At 42.4% G+C, this 21,091-nt stretch overlaps 1 protein-coding gene across 2 annotated transcripts in view; it reads right to left on the bottom strand.

Moving 5' to 3' along the window:
• Window positions 1-304: 304 nt before the first annotated feature.
• soga1 (suppressor of glucose, autophagy associated 1) overlaps window positions 305-21,091 on the bottom strand; it is an 88,958-nt gene continuing 68,171 nt past the window's right edge. Inside the window, exons 11-24 of one of the 2 annotated variants that reach the window (XM_039604329.1) lie at window positions 20,871-21,008; window positions 18,099-18,212; window positions 17,683-17,913; window positions 17,341-17,457; window positions 17,093-17,260; window positions 12,478-12,630; window positions 11,736-11,852; window positions 10,191-10,255; window positions 9,905-10,067; window positions 9,161-9,757; window positions 8,773-9,040; window positions 8,063-8,281; window positions 6,558-6,997; window positions 305-6,296 (exon numbers count right to left, since the gene is read on the bottom strand). In XM_039604329.1, coding sequence (XP_039460263.1) covers window positions 6,162-6,296; window positions 6,558-6,997; window positions 8,063-8,281; window positions 8,773-9,040; window positions 9,161-9,757; window positions 9,905-10,067; window positions 10,191-10,255; window positions 11,736-11,852; window positions 12,478-12,630; window positions 17,093-17,260; window positions 17,341-17,457; window positions 17,683-17,913; window positions 18,099-18,212; window positions 20,871-21,008 — 2,925 coding nt within the window. In that variant the 3' untranslated portion in view covers window positions 305-6,161. The remainder of the gene's footprint in view (window positions 6,297-6,557; window positions 6,998-8,062; window positions 8,282-8,772; window positions 9,041-9,160; window positions 9,758-9,904; window positions 10,068-10,190; window positions 10,256-11,735; window positions 11,853-12,477; window positions 12,631-17,092; window positions 17,261-17,340; window positions 17,458-17,682; window positions 17,914-18,098; window positions 18,213-20,870; window positions 21,009-21,091) is intronic. The other variant, XM_039604330.1, reaches the window with a different exon arrangement.

The raw sequence follows: 21,091 nt of genomic DNA, 5'->3' as shown, positions 1-21,091 counted from the left end.
TATGGACATTAGTTTCCTGGTGTAGAACTGACAAAAGCTGCAGCAGTGAGCATTTATAAGACATCTTATAAATCTTGATGCAGGCATCTTGATGTCTTTGACACTGGTGCCTGCATTGCATTATCTGACCTTAACTTGGTTTAATTTGCCTAAACTTAAACAAACTGAGGCGGAAAGATGCACTTGATATGAAACTACTTCTGTCTCACTTGACTACAGGTAACTGAGTCTGTGCCAGTGAAACACTGCAGAAGTCAAAATGTGTATAAAAAAAAAGAATACGTACACACACCAAGAGAACAGCTGCTTTAAAATTCAACAAACATTTATTTGTGAAGTCCGTGACAAACAGGAGGCAGTTTTAATGTCATGTTTTACAAGCTACACTGGTTGGATAAAACAAAAAAAAAATCACCAACCCCTTTAAAAATCAACTTGGATCAAATTTTCTCATCTTCCTATTAATGTTTGCTGCCACATTTTATTCTCCACCAGCTTGAAATGCTTCTATGTACAGAAGAAATGCTCAAGTGCGGCCTATAAAGGGAGAGAGCTACATACGTCCACAGTGACCTGGCTCAGATCAGCTGTTGATATTCAGCTTTTCTCAAAAAAAAGAAAGAAAAAGAAGTAAGGACAAGGACAGAGTACAGACCTTTCTTTTCAAGTTGCAATACAAGGGACGTGTTTTCTTACTGTGTACTCATTTTATTTTGCTTTCATAGCATTCCCCTTTTATTTAAGAATCAAGCAGTATTAAAAAAAGACAAGAGTATAGGCTATATAAAGCGAATATACAGGCAGTCTCTAGGTAATAGTTTAGCCAACATTATGAACAGCTAAATATTCACGTATAGATTCCCAGCATGTAATGATCATAAGAACAGATGGTACAGATTAAATGGAAACAGATTTAAAAAGCTGGGGGAAAAAACAAACACGTCGCTTCGACAGGCTTACAGACACACAGGGAACAATAAGACTTGCGGTTTGCACCATGCAACCTGTAAGAAGTCATCTGTCAATGGCTGGTGATGTGTGACCTGCAAATCTGTTCTGTAGTGGCTGAAATGCCTCGTGCTTATAACCTGAGGGGGTGGAGCATAAGGAACACCTGATTGGCAGGTGAGAAGGCTGGAGAGGCAGAAACAACTGACCGAGGAGGTCAGAGTCAGAGAAACTGGAGACGTTTCATTTTTTCATGGGACAGTTGACCTCAAAATGAAATTCATGTCTGGCCAGTGGAACCAGAGGAAATAGTTCCAAGTAGTTCCTGCAGGAAGTTATTTATTTAATGAAAAGAGACATTTATGCATTTATGACAAGTTTTTCCAATCATAATTTGTCTCTTTAAGCACCACAAAGGAAGAAAATTTATTCTTATTATATTTAACAGAAGGCAGAAGACATTTCTCCAAATCTTACAATAAGTTACAATAAAATAATCTAGACAGGCCAGAGGTAAAATATATTCATTTCATTTTGCGGTGAACAGTTCTGCTCATAGAAAACCAGTTTGTAGTAAATGTCAGCTAATATTAATGTCCAGCTCTGACATCCTGCATCTTGTATTTGTTCTAATAAAAATCAAATACAATAGCAAAAGTATGAAAATACAATAAGTTATTATCATGGTTTAAATGAACACAAACCAATTAATTTGGTTAACTCCAGTATTCCCTGTTGTTTGGCGAATGCAGCAACGTGGCAGTTATATGCACGTGCTTTGAAGATGTGCCAGGACGTCATGCTGTCCGTCATGTTACCTTGAAAAAAACCATTGAACTAAAATGTAAATTGGTCCACATTATCATTCAGCTGTAGGTCTGCACACAAAAACCCCTCCTAAGGCTGCGTGTCATTGAGAAACTGCCGGACATGAATGCACAAGATGATAAATTAAGACGATTAACCTAAAGTCCAGGTGTAACTATGTGTGGTGTCATCATACAGAAAGTACTTAGGTGGAGCCAAACATTTGCAGAAAAATAAGCCTTAATTGAACCGAGACATCTTTGTAGAGGAAAGGCACTAAAGTTACCTTCTTGTGGACAGTGAGCGTATAAGACAATGAGACTATAAGGCTAAAATGTCCAATGATGATCAATATGTTGAAGAAACCCGAATCAAAGTGTTTAATGACACGTGTCAGAGGTAGAACAGATCCCGGTAAACTTTCCATCTAGAAATTTTGTTTCACTCATGTCATCAGGAGTTTCAAAATAAAAGCTTAAGCATTATTTCAGTAAAGAACAAAGTCTTCCGGCCTGCTTATGGCATCCATGGCACTTTCACCTTTTTACGTGTTGGAACCTGAAATTCAGTGGAAAAGGTTTCGAGAACCGATCCAAGACCGTGATTGATTTTGTAGCTGTGGAGTATGTCTAAAAAAAAAGATATAGTGGCAAAGTCTCATATTAGTGCAGGATAATAGTTCCTTTGTGGTTTGAGCCTATTCATTCTAGTGTTTAGTGGGGGAGACTGTGGGATGACTTAATCACTGGTTTGTGGCCGTTTCAGACTTGCCACGGAGATTAATTTCCGACTTAGTCTGCTCTTGTTAGATTCGCCACAGTGTAAGAGCTTCTGCCTTTTTAATGGATACACAGACCTCTCGTATGAGGAGCTCACTGAATGGAAAAGAAGCGCAGCAGTTTTATCAATGCTCATCATTACTAACATGTCTACACAGTCATCAGTGTAGCTAGCGGGTACAATAGCGAGTCACTTGACTGCTAACTTAGTCACAAATGTGTCAAAGCCAGTTTTAAGCATATTTAACCTCATGACTGGAAAAAAATGTAATACAGGATTTCGATAGATAGTTGCACGAACCTCACTTTCTTGCCATTCGGAGCCTGTGGTATCTATTTAATATGTCACAAGTCTTTCCAGTATTTATTTATCATTCTTGGTCATGTTTCTGATCAACAGCACCAGTATCTTTTTTTTCTTTTTTAGACCTTGCTCCCTTTTTATGCTTTTCTCTTATTAACGATATGTTTTAGGATTCAGTTCATTTCCTGTATGTGCTTCATAGACGTAAAATAACAGCGTGAGGGAGAGTAGAAGGTCTACAGCAGTTCAGTTATTCTTTTGTAATGAAGAGTCAGCATCGGCAGTTGGCCAGACGTTTATACTAAAAATTGCTGTTGGCACAGATTTCCACTATCAGTGCATCCTTCCTGGAAAGCCTTAAATTATGGAAATGTCACGGAATGTCGAAAAGGCTTGACTTTTCAGCGCACTTGGATGCACGGGGTTATTAGTTTTCGGTGGTTTATCCAATCAGACTGCTTGGGTAGGACTGCATGTTGTGTAATGCTGTGGTTTAAAAGGAAAAAAAAAATCAGTCTAGCCTTGTGGTAATTGGGTCCGTAGCTTTTGAAGCAGCGCCTGCTTTCATGCAGTTGGGTTTGTACCAGTTGTGAGGGTTGGAGAGGAGACAGCAACATTTAGACTGTGGGTTTTCTTCGGTGTGTTATTTAAATACACGCACTGTTTGTGTAATGTCCTATTTTAAACTGCTGAGTCATTAGAAGCCGAGAAACGCTGGTCTACTGCTCAAACATGAAGTGAAAGAGTGGCGTTAGAATAGATGGATAGAAAACTGAGTGGACTGCCTTGTCAAAGGGCAGCAAGCCCAGAGCAGACTTTACACTGAGTAGCACCATGACAGAAAGACTAGAAACCGGCAAAATTTCAGTAAAACATCCATAAAAATAAACATAACTAAACAAAAATAATTTACTCTCCATACAGTGCAGATAACCCTTGATATAAAAGTTCTGCTCTTACATCTGTTTAAGTACTTTATGCATTGTAATTACATGCATAAAAACAACCCTATTCATTTAAAAAAAAAGGCCTGCTGGGTTTGCAGTTTTCTTTAACAGAGTCCAGTTTTGGTGTGAGCTGACTAGTAATAAGTGATCTGACAGGCACTTTGAATATCTGTTTATTGATTGGAAAAAGAAAGACATGGCAAAAACAACATAGATAAAAGCCAAAAAACCAAAATGTTACTCAAAACCCTGCCAAATATGTTTATGATTAAATTACATTATTTTCTAATGTTCAATCCACTAAAAAGTATCACTCCTTGATGCTTCTGTCGCGAATGAAGGATGCGAATATAGCCTTCAGAAATATATTTTACATTGTTGTAACTGTCAGTTAAGGGGAAAAAAGGGGACATATGTATAAATTAATAATATATCTTTAAATTAAAAAAATCTAATACTAAATAAATAAAACAAATCTTTGAAATTATTTCATGATGAGTAAAAAATTACAGTGCTGCTGATAGCTTGTTTACAAAACTGTATTTATGCTACATTTTTAAAAAACGTGTATAGGTTTCTACACTGCGCCACCAGTGCAGCCTTACAATGCAATGCAGGCATGTGTTAGAGAGCAAAAGAGGTTAAGGGTATTTTAAAACATCTGCCCTTCACTAGAAAGGGATTTATGAACTAATAAACCAGAAAACTGACATGACAGCCACACACATCTGGCATGACCTCAAATAAAAAAATGGAATGCAGAAAAGACAGTAAGCAGTTTGAGCCCAGCTACACTGTTTCACTCATTCTTTAGTCTGCTGTTGAAGCTGCTTCAATATCACGTTTTTAAAGATTTATCGAAAGGTTCCTTCCAAAACCCAGCAGTTAGTATATGGATGGATTGGATTTGTTTTGCTAAGTAAATGGAATGCATTTAATGTGATGGTTTTGCCTCCGTCTGTGGCTTATTAGCTCCGGTGTAAAAAGGTCAATTGTAATTGGTGCATTTCTATCCGATGCCATGCTCTTAGACTTTGGAATGGTCCCCAGTTAGTGTAACCAACTGAAATGTGTCGGGAAAGTGTGCTGTAGGACTGGACACCATGTCTTCATCACACCATCACTGAAAGGTTTAAGGAGGAATCTTGACATCAGTGAAGGTAGATCTCGATGATAAGAAACAGGCACTTTTTTTGCCTGCGGAAAAAGAGTCAAACCAAATGATAATTTCCCAACTGGACTGTGGAGAATAACCTACGCTTTTGTTTTTATTCACATCTATGAGGTTTAAATTATGGCTACAATGCCAGAAAATCTCTTCGTATTTGTGGCCCAAATTCTTTTGGAAACCAAGCCTAAGAGTATTTTTGTTGCTTAGGTTTGCTAAGAAACAAAAAAATAGTAGGAGGTCGTCTCTGAGATCACTTAAAGCGAGAAGTTTCTAGCAATAAGTGCGGTCATGCTGAGATATGCATCCCAACAGTCTTTAAGTTCTTCCTTTTAGGAATGAAACGCCGTAAACGAGTCCTCGACTTAAAACAGATGCAGAATTTTTTTTTAGACCCATGTTGGAGACACTCGCTGGAATGTTACCGTGCTAATCAATCTAAGCGGGATAATTTTCCAGCACAGCTCGTGTGTTAATCACAAGGTTCGGTGAGTAACTGTCTCTGCAGGTACCATCTCTGGAGAAATCATCACAGCTCTTAACCAGATTGCATCTCGGAGACTGATGGTTTCAGAGTTACGTGGAATACCTCTGTGAAGAACGTCTTGTCTGTGGTTGTATGTCTCCCACAGAAACTTTCGCACTTCATTCCATATTTTCTTCACCTTGATTGTTTTTTATATCTTAATGGCTGCTTGCTCAACAGCACGGTGGCAGGTTGATGTCATCAAGCTGGATCTTCCGTTCTGTTGTAGTACCTGTCATTGTGCAAATTTGATGGGATGTTTAGTAGTTCCAGTCCTGACATCTTTGTTTTATTTTGTAGTGTCTCTTTAGGTCATCGTTAGTTCTGTCACGTATGAAAGCATGTGTCTTTTCTGCTCTGCTGGTAGTTTGTATTGTTTAGATCTGATTAGGAGTTTTAGTCCCCCTGTCCTTGGCATTAGAATGGTACAGTCCAAGACAACTGATGCATTGCTCGGTGTGTTTGTGTGGTTTCTTTTATGCGCATGTGGCAGTAGGTTTTTTCCAGCAGTCTATGCAGTGTGCTATCAGTGTGTGTGTTACGTTTGGCAGTGTGCCTACATGGCAGGTTTTAGTGGTGTGTGATGTGACAACAGTGAGTGTTTTCATGGCAGTAGCGTCTGTGAAGAATCGTTGTTTGCTTTCTGTACGTATGCGTGTCTTTGCGTGCGGCAGTAGTGTTGTCACTCGTTGTTGGTGTCCGCCTTCTCCTCTGTTGTAGGCAAAGACTCTTGTGGACGGTGCTTGCAGTGACGAGTGGATGCTCTTGATGGTCGGGCAAAGCAGGCAGACTGGGCGGCGCAGTCGCAGGGTGCATCCTGGGATATGAAAATAGGCGTGTTATTTCTCCAAACATGAATGTGAATGTTTTTCCTATTACATACTGTGCACAGTTTTTAATTAAGCTAAAGTGTTAAAACTGTACCGAGGCAAATTTAGCCTTGTGTCAATTGCATGTTTCCGAAAAAAATATTGGGGTTTGGAAATTAAAATGAAGAAGAAAAAAACAGCATTGACATGTTGAGCTTTTATTATTGGTCTAAAACAAGCAACACCAAGGTATCCTACATGGACCTCACCTCTGTCCCTGATCCAGCAGCAACGGCATTGCTCATGGTTTCCTTGCCTCCTCCCATGATGCTGATCATCTCCTCCCCAGCTGTCTGTCTCATAAACCTCTTATTGACGATTCTGGTCACGCTGTCGTTGCCTCCACCCAACCCAGCCAGTGTGCCAAGTCCCCCAACAGCCACTGACACGCACTCTGGCTTGGGCTCATCAACGCTGGCGAAACCCGCCAAGACACCCAGACTTCCAAGGTTGCCGAGAGATTCTCTTTGGGCGCTTTCCCCAGACAGGGGGGCTCCTCCAGGGCCACGGCTGCTGCAGACATTCCTGAAGAACTCCTGGACCACGCCACCGTACCGCTGAGAACTGGGGTCTGGTCCACACACCGCCGCCCCCGAGGGTTTTCCTGCGGCAGGAAGGTGCCGAGCTGGGCTGGCAGTCTGGCTTGGTCCTGATGCAAAGTGAGATCAACAATGGGTATGGCACTAAACAGGATCAGCTGAGAGCTAGAAGCGTGCTTGATATTAAAAACATTTTCAAGATGTAATGAGCAGGAATTACTACTCACACCAAAAGGTTGTGCACTCCTTTTCCTTTCTAGTAATAAATTTATGCAAATGTTAAAATCTCTTCCTAGACATAGAAGGTTCATGTTTCACACTTGAGGTTTTTCTTCCTTGCATACTGTTTTTTTTTTTTACATTTTTTTTTTAAATTTCTGTTTAATATTATTACAGGTGACTATTGTCTATCTTGCCTCTTTCTTCCAGTGGATGCTTGCTTAGTTACTGTTTAACAAGCTATAGTGTGCTCATGTGCTCACTTTAGATAAGAAGGAGAACTGTAAAGGAAGCAGCTCAGTTTGGGACTTTCCATGCAGTGGGAAAGTTCTGGGAAGCGGCTGCTCTTTAAAACATTTGCTGTTAGCAAACACACGCCTTCTCTGAATATCGGCTTAGAGGGAGTGAAGTTCTAAGAACAGATGTTTTTATGCACTGAGTGTTACGTACTTATGATTCAAAATATCAGCCTTTCAAAATATATGGCTCCCCTCCTTGAGCCTAGTTCTGCGAGAAGCTTCTTCCTGTTAAAAGGGAGTTTTTCTTTGCCACTGTCACCAAGTATTTGCTTAATGGCAACTGAAGCATTTCTCTCTATTGTAATATTGTAAAGTCTTTCTGTGTAAATTTCCCTAAGATAACATATGATGTAACAAGTGAGGAGGAAAAGCACGCAAAAAATAGAAAAAAGAAATTGCACTCACGTTAGCAGAGTATACTCTTACTATTTCTCATTTGTGCTTCTTCTACTGTAAAAGATATAAAATATCTTTCGATGCAGCTTAGCAACCAGCTGGTACAGCTTCTCTCTCTGACATCTCTATCTGTTACCTAAACTAAAAGTTAACAAGACTACATAACCCTGTGTCCTTTTTTTAAAGTGACAGTTTTTATTGGCACTTAATACTTTGGACCATCACAGAGTTGATGTATGTGTAGGTTTGTTAAGCGCTTACCTATGTCACCCTTCCACAGGGACTCTGTGCTCCCAGTGTGTTCCACGACACTGAAGAGGCTGGAGAGGCCATCAGTGAGGCCGCTCAGGACGGGGCTGTCCCGGGTGGTGGTGGAGCGAGCCCAGGCCGAGCCTCCACCACCACCAATGGGTCTCTGCTGGAGGCTCCATAGGCTGCGGTCTCTGGAGGAGGAAGCCCCATCCAGTCTGGAGGTAGAGCCTAAAAACAAGGCAACAGTGTTAGTCATCTCAAAACTTGAAAAGTATACATAAATAATCATCATCATCAGATTGTGGATACAAGCGGCGGAAATGGGCTTCCTCCGAAGGGTGGCTGGCGTCTCCCTTAGAGATAGGGTGAGATGTTCAGCCATTCGAGAGGAGCTCAGAGTAGAGCCGCTGCTCCTTCACATCCAAAGGAGCCAGTTGAGGTGGTTCGGGCATCTGACAAGGATGCCTCCTGGGCGCCTCCTGGGTGAGGTGTTCCGGGCATGTCCCACCGGGAGGAGGACCCGGGGCAGACCCAAGACACGCGGAGAGATTATATCTCTCGGCTGGCCTGGGAACTCCTTGGTGTTCCCCCGGGCAAGCTGGAGGAGGTGGCTGGGGAGAGGGAGGTCTGGGCTGCTGCCCCTGCGACCTGGCCCCGGATAAGAAGATGGAAGAAGATGGATGGATGGATGGACATTAATAATCATAAAACAAATTTACCAGAAGACACTCTGCGTTGTAGTTTTGGTGATCCGTATTTGGGCGAGCAGCAGGGCCTCTCGATGCGGCTGTGAACTTTATCGAGTGATGTGGATATCTGCCGAGTTCTTGCTGATGCCAAAGAGGAAGTGGCTCCTGAAGAGGGACGAGGAGACCAGACTTTGGAATGTAACCCGGTGCCTCTGCTGCTGGGAAGGTTCTCGGTTTGAAGACCAATGCTGACGTATTGGGTTGCAGTCTGCGTGGACCTGGTGGACACAGCAGCTGCCTGTGTGGAGAAAATAAATATTTATTGATAACAAGCAAAAAAGTGAACACCTATTGGAATCAAAAAACAAACTTGTTTTCCGTTTAATAACTAACTGAGAACCTTAATAAAAAGCATTACCTGACTCCCAGGTTCCTTGCCAGATTTTCTCTCCAAAGATGAAGAGCGAATGGCCTGTCGAACACAGTTGGTCATTTCCTTCATGTCGTCACTTAAATTGGCTGAAATCTCTCCGATCTCCAGGGTGTGATAAGGAGAAGAGGGCGACATCCCATCAACCACGTTGTTAGCCGAGCCGCTAACTGTGTTACTGATGACGCTGGGCATCGATCTGGCAATGCAGCTGCTTCTGCTCTCCAACAGCTCCCTGTGCTGGTTGGACAGGGAGCTCAGCCACTGCTCATAGGAGGACGAAAAGGAGGATGCAGGTTGACGCTGAATGTCCAGGGCTTCCACTGCAGCTACACTGGCATCTGAGCCGTTCACCTCCAGCAAGAAGCTCCCATTCTGAGTGTGCTCTGGCTCTTCGGCCTCCTGGTTCCTTCTCCAGTGATCAGTGCGTCTAACGGCAGGAGGGCTGTAGTAGATCCGGATGCCGGTGCGGTCTGGAGCAGTGTAGCTCCTCTGCACAGGCTCCAAGTCCAGCTGTGATCCTACTCGACTGCAGGAGCCGCTGGGACCGTCCCATGTTTTACAGGTGTCAACGATCTTAGGGGTCTGAAACAAGAGACAACAGAACAATAAGACAACTTTCTACTTACTTGGCTAAAACATTACAAATATATACAGCTAATTAGGTAAATACAGTGAATAATATACTATAAGCTCCATGGCTCCATAGCTCTGTATAAATAAGCTGTTAACCTCATTGGTTAGGCAGGTCCAATTTTTTCTGGTGTTGTCGCCCAGATCTGAGGGAATGAAAAGAGGCGGGGCAGCAAGCTGTATTTTCTCCCCCTGATTGGCTGTTCCGTTGACCTCCGAGCACTCCAGCTCTAACGTGGACTTGATCCTTTTCACTAATGAGCTGATGAGAAAAGAGGACGTATGCTTAGCTATCAAGATAACACACTGACACCATTTTTTTTTAAATTAGTAGAGTAATGGGCTAAAATTGATGAACTAGCTGAAATTGATCTATTATTGTTACCTTGGTGACCCTGTTCCGTTAGCAACCACTGAGTCCGGAGACGATTCACCGCTCGGTGGCTTCGACTTTAAGAAGGAAGGAGATCCAGGCTGTCAGTGAAAAGGAACTCGCTGGATCTGCTTTTTTAAGAGCTTATTAGCATTTAAATAACCTGCATCATCTGCACAAATTATTCCTGTAACATTCTTTATTTATAGTTTTTTTCACACCCCAAAAGACATCAATAGGTTATTCTGACAGGAGAAAGCAGAGACCTTGTCTGGTATAATATGTCTGTGGCAAACTGTATCCAAACACACACACACGCACACACACAGAAGGTAATGCTAAGTCAGTGTGTTTCACACTTGAGGAGTGATCGCACACTCGGGAGCTAATTCTCCATGGGTAAGACAAAAAATGAGAGACAGTAGGAGGAAGAAAAAAAGGACTTCTGCAGGTGATGTGTTGTACAGATGTACCGGTGGATTTTCACTTTCAGCTGCAAGGCAGGGAAAACAAAATTTATTTATAAATATATAAATAACATGTGATTCCAAGAGGACTTAATTCTCAAGTAATGTTAAAAAAATGCTACTAATCTTTACAGAAACTGGCCTGATGGGGGCACTGAAACCAAATGTCAGAAATCTGCTCTGACACTGTAACACAAGCATATGAGGTCTGTGTTTGACAGAGTGCGACACAGACACACAAGTGTGCACACACACTGAGGAGATTTAGACAAAAGCAGGGAGCAGAGTGAATAAAACAAAAAGACAAGTTGTGTCCTTTCCAAAACTCCATGTTTCAAATAAAATAGGATCACTTGCTGTAGAGGAGGAATGAATAACAGAATGTTGGAAAGGAAAGAGAGCAAGAAAGAGTGGACACACCAGTCTAAACATCTAAAAAACAAAAAATAAAAAACTAAAGACAGATGATAGGGTCCTGTCTGTGTGTCTGGATTTTAATTTCTGCCTTTGTGTTTGAAGGAAAGACATTTAACGACCACTGATGCAATCCCTCATCATCCTTTCCCAGACATGCTGCAGGAGCTTGGCAGTGACTGCGCTGGTGTATAATCAGCAGATATGACTGACTATGTTTTCCCGGTGAGCTCAGCTCAACCACAGCAAGGCAGTCACACAAGCGAGGGTTCTCCTTACTCACATCATGACATTACCAGCTGTGTGGTTAAAGTCGGAATCAACCAAACTTGTCTGAGATAAAAATAACAACCCCAAAGATGGCAAATGTAGTCATCTAAACTTTAAGCCTCGGCGGTAAACATGACCTGCTCAGCATAAATGAGTGGACTTAGTTTCCGAAAGACATCTTTTTAAAACATTGAGACCAAAAATAGAGCTGACAAGACATTTAAGCTGCTGCAAAGCTTGCAAGAAAAACTGAAGTTGTTTGAGAAGTCATAATAACAAATAGCCAATAACCAATACATGATCAGTGTCCTCCTTATCTCTGACACGCACCTTCGTCCTTTTAGATTTTATCATCACAAGATAAGCTTTGACATTTCTCTCCCTAACACAAGCCCACCCATCATACCTTCCCCTGCTGCACAGTGGCCTCTCTCAGTCGCTGCTCCCACTGAGCTCTCTCCTGGCTGAATCTCTCCAGCAGCTCCAGCTTCTCTCTGCCCCAGTTCCTCTCGCCGATCTGGAGCTGATTGGTCCACAGGTAGGTTAAAAGGGAAAGGCGAGAGGAGGTGGATGAGGAAACAAACTGGATGTGATGTTGAAATTATGTGAAAGTCTCCATCTATTATTATCTATTATTATTATCTTGCCTTTTACTTTGCAACCTCACTTGATCACCGACTTTGCATACAAAAGTAGTTGTTTAGATTATATTTAACATGCACACACTCACATTTGTGTATTACTGTGGAGATAAAGCAATAAAGCAACTAAGTAAACTCCAGAAGAAATAACAAATAACACTGATTTGTACACCAGTTAGAAAGAAAACAAAAGGAATATTAAATGGAAAATTAAATGATGGAATAACACTAATAATAATTATGCATATTTATTTATCTAAATAAGAATGTTTGCATTTCGTAGGGCTGCATCTCTCTAATCTCACTGCAAGGAAGAGATACAAGTGAAAGAAGGAGTGGTGGAGCCAAAGCATCAGGGGCTGAATCACGGCCACCCTGCAGAGCCAATGATGAAGCTTGTCAGGAGGCTAAGCATAGTCATATAGCTGAGGTTACATCCAATAACTACTATTTTTCTTGTAGTCCTTTATTGCGGAACCATCACTCAACAATTTTCTCGGGTATTACCTGTTTAGTTAGGTCCATCACTGCTGCGTAGGACTCAGCCAGCAGGTGCTGATGTTCTTCACGTTCCCTCTTCAGTGCCACCTTTAGGTCTGGAGGGTCCAGTGCGTCGGTGGAGGACATGCCTGTCACTGATTTGCCGGCTTTGGTCTCGAGCTGGAAAGTCAAAGGGAGACACAGTAAGCACCAAAATATACTGATTTTCCTCAAAGTTCAGGGAAATAGTAAGATGGCAATGGTGACTACTCCTTTTCTTAGTAACATTACACTCCAGATCCGTTCAACACTCCATCCCGACTACGCTGGGATTTTTTGATAGCTTGCCTTCTTCCCATAGTGCATTATGGTGCCAGATGTTCATCAGGCAAGCGTTGCAAAGCAGCCACCTGATGTAAAAGAAAATTGGCTTGATCAGATCAGGTCACCTTCTTCTATTGTGCCATGGTCCGGTTCCGCCCATTGTTGGTGCTTTCGGCGGTGAACAGAGGTCAGCATGGGCACCCTGACTGGCCTGTGGTCATGCAGACCCATAAACAACTAACTGTGATGCACTGTGTATTTTGACAGCTTTCTATCAAAACCTTTTTTTTTGGCAATTTGAGCCACAGTAGCTCATCTGTTGGATTGGACCACATGGGCCAGCCTTTGCTCCCCACATGCATCTGATTCACCAACGATGAATTTTGACACCTTCTTGTTATATATCGATAAAGACGTGGTTTGAGGACCATTAGACTAAGTAACTGTTTTTTTAGAAGCTAGTCCTAGTAAGCTGCATAGGCAGAGATCAGCCTCACTAACTTAAATGACAACAAACACTGAAAATGACAATAATGATAGTCTGCTTTTTCCCTGAGTTCAAACTTTGTAACACACACAGTTAATGGTCTTTGTCAAGATTCAAACTGTGACTCATTTTGACCACACTGAGATTTGCAATTGGGAAGTTCCAGCGTGTCTCCATGTTTCATCCACCTCTATTTCTCCGTTGCCATCGCTTCTGTCAGAATTCCTCCCCGCTATTCATTCTCTCCTCCTCTCTAAAGCTTTCTCACCCCACTCCCCGTCTGCCTCACCTCTTCTCCCTCTCTCCACAGCTTTCTCACCCTCTATTTTGAGCTCTACCACCCCTTTTTTCACTCTCCATAAATCTGGCCTTCTGTCACGGAGCCTGTAGGTGGGATAGCTTGAAATTTTTATGAGCAGTCCCGCTTCTTCTTTTTCTCTGTCTGCGCCTCATAGCTCACCACACAGCCACACTGCCGGTCCCATCAGTTTGACAAACAGGCGCACACACAAAACGCACCCACCCACACATCTCCGGACCTATCAATCCTCCTTCGATTCATCCGTACATAGTGCTAATGGACTGTCAGGCCATCGCACATGCTAAGCCCAACTCCATGTCTCCAACGCAAAGTAGTATTTCTTGTTAATGATGAAGACGGCCTAACGAGCCCCACGTCTTAACGAGGTTTACTACTGAGCCGGTGAGGTGGAGGCTATTTTACAGGATGACTGGCATTTACTGGTGCATCAGAGCCATCTGGTTCATGACTCGTTACCCACAAGTTAGCAAATTCAATTTATTCAACTAAAACTTTAATAATGAAAGAGCAGAGTTGATTTAATAATCAGAGAATGAGAGAGCTGCTCTCGGCCACTCCTTTATTCACAAGGCGTCCACACAGCAGGCAGCTCTGCATGTTTGATTTAGAAGATTTCATTTATTTATTTTTTAGACCAGATGCAACCCCAGAGGGATCAGTGCCTCCTCCCAGGATCAAACCACATATGTTCTGCTTGGTAGGCAAATGTGTAAATCACTACATCGTGGTTTATTAACCACAACCCCCCAAAACACTTCAGATCATGCGTAAAGAATCGGTTTTGGTGTAAGATTGTTTACCTTTACATTTCGCACATTCATCATGCGGCTTTCGAGCGGTTTTATTCAATGTTTTTTTTTTCACTTAATATTCAGTCTAAACAGGTGTAAACAAATATTTTTTTAGAAATACAACAATGGCCTCATTGTGTATATATGTGCTATTTTCATATTTACTAAACAGCAAAGTTATCTGTTAATAATTACCTTTATCCTATACCAGTTAGCTGTTAAACTAACTGATGTCTCTGTGGACTGTTTGACATCACACATGGAAACAAAGCAAAGACGCCTCTCCACCAAACAGCTCTTGTTGCTTGAATCAAACCAGACCTTTGAACCTATTATGCTTTTCTACTGAATTCTAAGTAATTACATATACTGATGTCAGATTCTGTAATAAGAATAAGTAATGCCAAAAGCCAAACGCTCAGGCTTCAGAGTGCTCTCAGTTATATTTCAGACAGTTTTTTTTTTCTTTTCTTGGCTCTGCGTGATGTCTGTGAGCATGTGCTCTTCAAACCTTCTGACTGCAAAGAAGAAATCTGCCTTGGGGGTGGGGCTTTAAAGTAGGAGGAGCTACACTGACTTGTTTAAGACAGATCAACTAAGGGGACGGCTGGATGTCTTATTTTAAGAAAACAAAACAGTTTGTCTTTTACTTATGAGTTGCACCTGCTTTTGAGTGGCACATTAAAGTGTCGTTTGTCATCTTTGCTTCAAGAGCAAAGGGAACTCAACAGATTTGATGAACGAGCGATCAGAGCTTCCTGCTGTGCGCTCTGTCATCACGGAGATCGCAGGCGTTCATAACGTGCCCTACAGTCACTCAGTACGGATGAGTGATTAAGAAAAAAACAAAACGAGACGGCCTTGTCCTGCATGCTTTCGGGGTTCTGCATATGCTTTCTACCTCGCTGACAGTGTTTGTGTATTGACGCTGAATGGCAAAGCTAATTCGCAGTCGAGCTGTTTGACAGATAGGACGGAGTTTGAAATTGACTTGACTCGTCCAATGAAGCAACAGCTGGAGGATTCACTGCGTGTTGCCAGGAAGCCTTGGCACTGATGTGGTCGACTGGTTGCTGAATGTGCGCACACACACTCACACACATGCAAGGCAAATTGATGGCATACTTTACAGTGTGCGTTGCTGGCTGAGGAGAGATTGGTTCCAGCTGTGGCATCTCAGCCAGGGTAACACATACTTTGTTTGTAAAGGGCAGGAAGGGGAATAAGGGTGTAAATGTGTAGCACAGATGTTCGTTTGTCATTCTGAGAACGTTTGCGATAAGGTGGAAAATGTTCAGATGCAATAAATGACTCTTAAGTGTGCGCATGCTTGGGCAATGCAATAAATTGCCTCACCCGTAATGAATCACAGGCAGGTGGAGTCAATCTTTGATTAGACAGCAATCGTGTGTCAGTAAATTCAATCTTGGGAAGCAACCTGCAGCTACGTCACAGTGCTCTCATCTCCAGCTGCCAATCAGGGGACACCAGCGCGAGACCTGAATCTCTCTCATTGATTGATGCCTCCATCGGTCTTTGTGTGGATTCTTTTGTTTCTTTACAGGCGGGGACCAAATCAAGTATTATTTTAACCTCATTTCAGGTCAAATGTGGAGTTTGGTGCTTTTCCTGCATGCCTTTGAAATCACTGTGTGCTTTTATAGGTTCTAACAGAAAACTGCACATGTGATGGACTTTATTTCCAAACTGTATATGTAACTTAATGACCGTTTACAATTTAACTTGTAACCGGGTAGCAATTACCACATGCATCGGGAAATAGAAAATATGTTTTTGCAAACTTAGATCAGGACCAAAATAATAATAATCGTCCTCTGTGGGCCAGACAATGACAGATGTGTCCGTGTGTAAAGTGCTTTGTAGAACCTAGCTAAGGTTAAAAGTCACTATATAAGCACGGACCATTCACCATTTAATTGCTTAACATTAAGAGGCCTCTCCGTCTCCTCTCATTTATCTCTCTTCCTTCTCTTTCCGTCTCAATTACTGGGCGGTAACACAGAGCCAACGTTCTATCTCAGAGGCTGTTAATTAACAATATTACCGCCTCGACTGCTGTTATGAGATAGACGGAGAGACAATGAGAGAGGAGAAGGGGGAGGAGACATTAAAACCATTACTTACTGCCTGTAGACAAGACAGAAAGGCGCAGGAGGGGGGGAGTGGAGGGGAGTTGGGTGGCGTGGGGGATAAAAAGCTCAAATGGACAAACACAAAACATACGACAGAAGGAGAAGATGAAATTGAACCCTTAGGATGCCATTAATTTTAAAAACCACTTGTCAAAAAGACTATCGGCCACTTCAAAGCAACGCGTGGCCCAGCTGGTGTACAATAACTGTATGGTTATACAAAATGCTTGTGACAGAAATCACTCAGATTTAGAAGTACTTCATTTTGACCTGGGGGCATTTCACCTACACCTAATACTTCCACTACTTCATTTTTTCTTTGTTCAGTATTCTTTTCGCTCTACTCAACAGTCTGAGCATGAGTAGCTCATGACTGTTAAACGCCAACATCTGTCTAATTTGCACTCCAAGCAGTAGAAATTAAACCAGCTGTTTACAGGACAGGAAAACTGAACCGTTACGATGCATTTTCTGTATTACTGAACCTCATTAACACATTTTTGTTTAGCGTCCTAATGATCAGTTTGGAAACTTCTTTACAGTAGCAGCACTTCTTCCTCCTTACCTGTGTGATGAGGCTCTTTAGTTCGGTCCTCTCCACTTCCCATGATGCCTTGGCCTTTGCGAACTGTTGAGTGAGTTCCTGTGAGCCTTGTCTCTCTTGTCGCAACTCTCCGCTTAGGTCCTGCAGCGCGACCTTTAGGTCTGCCAAAGTGCTGCTCACAGCGCTCGACTGCAAGGGAAACATAAGTAATCCACGTAAGCATGTGCGAGTATGCGTGTGCGCGTGTGCACGAGTTTCACTGGTCCCACCTTTATAGTCGGGCTGAGTGGCTGTTCGTCTGCAGGAGCTCTCTTGTCAGTCTGGTGAGTAGGGCTCGGCAGGTTCTCCTCTTCCAGTAGCAGGTAGAGATCTTTCAGGCTGTTTATCTAAAGAACCAATCACAGAACAGCAACACCTGAGATCACATATTCCAGTATTTTAGAGGAAACCTAAAGCTACCAAGATAACCAAGCTAAATCTTGAAGCTTGGAAATTTTAAAGAAGAAGAAGAAATTACACACAGACAAGCTTCATATAAATCAATGTTTCTGCTCAAAACAAACTGAACTATGGACCAGCTTCCACAGATTGCAGCTTCCACTCCCTTGTACCTCCAGGACGTCCTTCCACTCTGTGTCTTTCTTGCAGCCAAGCCTCCACTGTTTGAGGAAGCAGCGTAGTTTGAGGCTGAGCAGTAAAAGGGCCTGTTTGAGGTGCTGCGACTCCTGGACCAGCAGAGTCCTCTCCTGGCTCCACAACTTCTTCTGAAGCCGCGCCTGGAGACCCAGACTCTGCAGCTGGAAGTCCCGTCGGAGCATGGCTTTCTGATGCTCCTCCTGGAGCTAAGAGAAACAACAGTAAACACACAGTAGCCCAAGCAGTCACCAAATGCCCATTAATTCTTTCAAAACACCTAAATGATGTTTACTTATCTACAGTAATATATAATATATAATTTGTTAAATCTTTAGATCCAGTCAGAACAGATCACTGAGACAATCAACTGTATTCAAGGGCGCAAACTGACCTGTGTGAGTTTAACAGCAATTTCTTTATGACCCTGCCTCTCTTTTTCCAGATCCTCCTGAGTTCCTCGAACCGACTCCTCCGCTTCTGAGAGCCGAACCTGAAGGTCGCTGAGCTGCATGGAAGATGTGATAGAAGAGGGAGGAGCCATTAAAGGAGGCAGGGGCAAAAAAGAAACAAAGGAATGGCAATCGCAGTTAAAAGGGAAACATGCTGGTAGGATAAGAGATGAAAGTAAGCAATCAAAGAGAAGGATGATGAATAAGATAGATGGACGCCGTAATGGGAGGTAAGTGGTCAAGAAAGCAAATGGAAAAAACGTAAGAAACAGCCAAGAGTGAGCATCCTAATCCATATTATGGTAGGTTTGTGATACAACAGCCTTTAAATCACACATCAGCTGTGGCAAGCTGCTGTAGGCCTACACACACACACACACACACACACACACACACACACACACACACACACACACACACACACACACACACACACACACACACACACACACACACACAGGCTTGATCTCATGCTCTCCCCATGCCTCATTTGGCTGCTGAGTGAGTGCGATCCATCGACCTGCCTCTGTACCCTTAATGTCCTGTTTCACCCTCCACTGGGCTCAGCTTCCGCCCTCCATCACCCTCCATCGGGGGCACCACCCGGCCTTCACCTTCAGCTAGAAAAACTACTCGGAAACTCTGTTCCAACAGTGACTCACTCACTCTGAAAAGGTGGCAGCTGCCCACGGAAAATGCGCTACAACATCAGAGGCTGTTAATAGCAGAGCAAATCTTGTATCAAGGTCTGGGAATAATTTCACAAACTCATCACACTTTTATTCTTTTAAATATGGTGATTTTAATTGGAATGCAATGCTAAAAAGCGTTTTCCAAGTATTTATTAGCCTTTTAAGAGCTTTTCTTTATTTGTGGGATCAGTTCCACTCTCATAATAACTGGATGATGTGTCTTGTTTAATCAGCTGAAAACCATAATATAAAAGCAGCATGTTATTAGGGGTTTACAGTTCTTGATCACCAGCAGCTGTGCGTATACACTGACTTAAGTCCCCTGATGGAGTGACCTCATGTGTGATGGCAACAAACCAGGTAAATCTTCCTTCCCACTGTTGCCAAGTGCCTGCTCATAGGAGACCATCTAACTGATGGGGTTTCTCTCTAATACAGTAGGGTATTTCCCCCATAGTATAAACAGCCTTGAGGTGACTTTTGTTGTGAACTGGTGCTATATAAATGTAACTGAGTTAAAAGTCAGAGTATTCAGGTGAAAAACAGGCTAATTCTTGAATGCTAATAGGTGATTTTTTAAATATATTTTTTGGTCAGAGCCATTCTTACTGCTTCATCCAGCTGTCTAATCTTTATGCTAAGCACACACAGTGAAACTATTTTTGGTTAGCTTAGCTTAGTATAAAGACAACAAACCCAGCTCCACTGCCTGTACAATATAAACAGTGCCATTTATTATTGTACAGCATGCAGTACAGTACAAAAGTCCTGACCCATCGGTCATGTTTTATATTTTATATTTTATAATTGGAAATGGGAGCAGCGATTTACTGAAACGTGCAGACAGACATGGAAATATGCTGTAATTTATTATATATTTGTGCAATTCTAATGAGCTTGAAAGCCAGTATTTGTTATGATCACCTTTCTCTTCAGCACAGTCTGAACTCTGTTAGGCAGCTTTCTTGTAATTTCTTAAGTAGGAATATTTCTCCAGGCCTCTTGAAGGACATTCAAAGCTCTTCTTTGGATGTTGGCTGCTTTTTGTTCTCTGTCAAAATGCTCTCGCATGCTTCAATAACACTGAGGTCTATTGTATGATCAGGTATCCCGCTGATAAGCTTTTACTTCATTCTCAGTGCATTTGGGATCATTGTCATGTGGAAAAAATGAAGCTTTTGCTAATCAGCCACTTTCCAGATGATATTGCGTGGTGGATAAAATCTGGTGGTACTTTTCTGTGTTGACAATCTTATGACAACACCACTGATTAAAATGCTGCACCAAACCATGACAGCGCCCCCACTGTGTTTTACAGATGGCTGTAGACGGTCACTGTAATATCTCTCCTTTTCATTTGTAGATACTGATGTCAGTTTGAACTAAAATGTTTACATTTGGATGAATCACTCCATAAGACACTGTTTTTGTGAAAGCAGCAAAAAAAGGACCTCAAGAAACGAGGGGTGGCTCAAGACTTTTGCACTGTACTGCATGATTATGCTGAATGCTGGCTTCTCGCCTTGCTTTGTCACTGCTCCACTCTGTCTTTACTATTTGGCATTCAATATTTTTTCGTCATTCTATTTTGGGCACCCCCTTAGATAAAGAGGCAGACACACACGGCTCTGCTTACCATGGAAACACACCACCAAAAAGTCAACCAGACAAAGGTCTTCCTGTCAGTACCCCGGCTGACAGTGAAGTCACTGTTTGTTTACAACACTGTGTTGCTAGCGTGAGGTTGCCACAAATGTAAGGCACCAGTAACCTCAGGCTACAGTATGTCCTTGTACACCCACGCACGTGGAAAAAGCAAACACATAACAAACATATTCAGTGATAAATAAATATTAATACTCAGTGTTAAAAGAGAGTAAGAAATCTGATATTAAAGCACTGGCTCCAGGCTCTAGGTAACTGTGTTAGCTGTCAGCCTTGAGATGGACCAGTTCTGAAAATTCAGGCCTCGTGTGCATCTTTGTGTCACAATGTCACGGATTGTTCTTTTGAGCCTCTCACCTTTGCACCGTCTGTCTCCTTCTCCTCATGTTGCAGCTGGCTGGTTTCCTGATTTTGCAACTCGTTGCTGTCTGATTGGCTGTTCTCCTCGGTTTCATCATTCGCTTCTGGCTCCGACTGGTCCCTAAAATCAGGCTGCTGCGTGCATGCATGGGCAAGTTAATGAAGAAAAAGAAAACAAACAGAAAAGAATCATAGAGGAGAGAGAGAGAGAGAGAGGG

The sequence above is a fragment of the Oreochromis aureus genome, linkage group 20 (genome assembly GCF_013358895.1).
Source record: "Oreochromis aureus strain Israel breed Guangdong linkage group 20, ZZ_aureus, whole genome shotgun sequence".
NCBI classification, from domain to species: domain Eukaryota; kingdom Metazoa; phylum Chordata; class Actinopteri; order Cichliformes; family Cichlidae; genus Oreochromis; species Oreochromis aureus.
The sequence above is the reverse complement of the archived record's forward strand: the minus strand, read 5'-3'. Positions and strand labels throughout refer to the sequence as shown.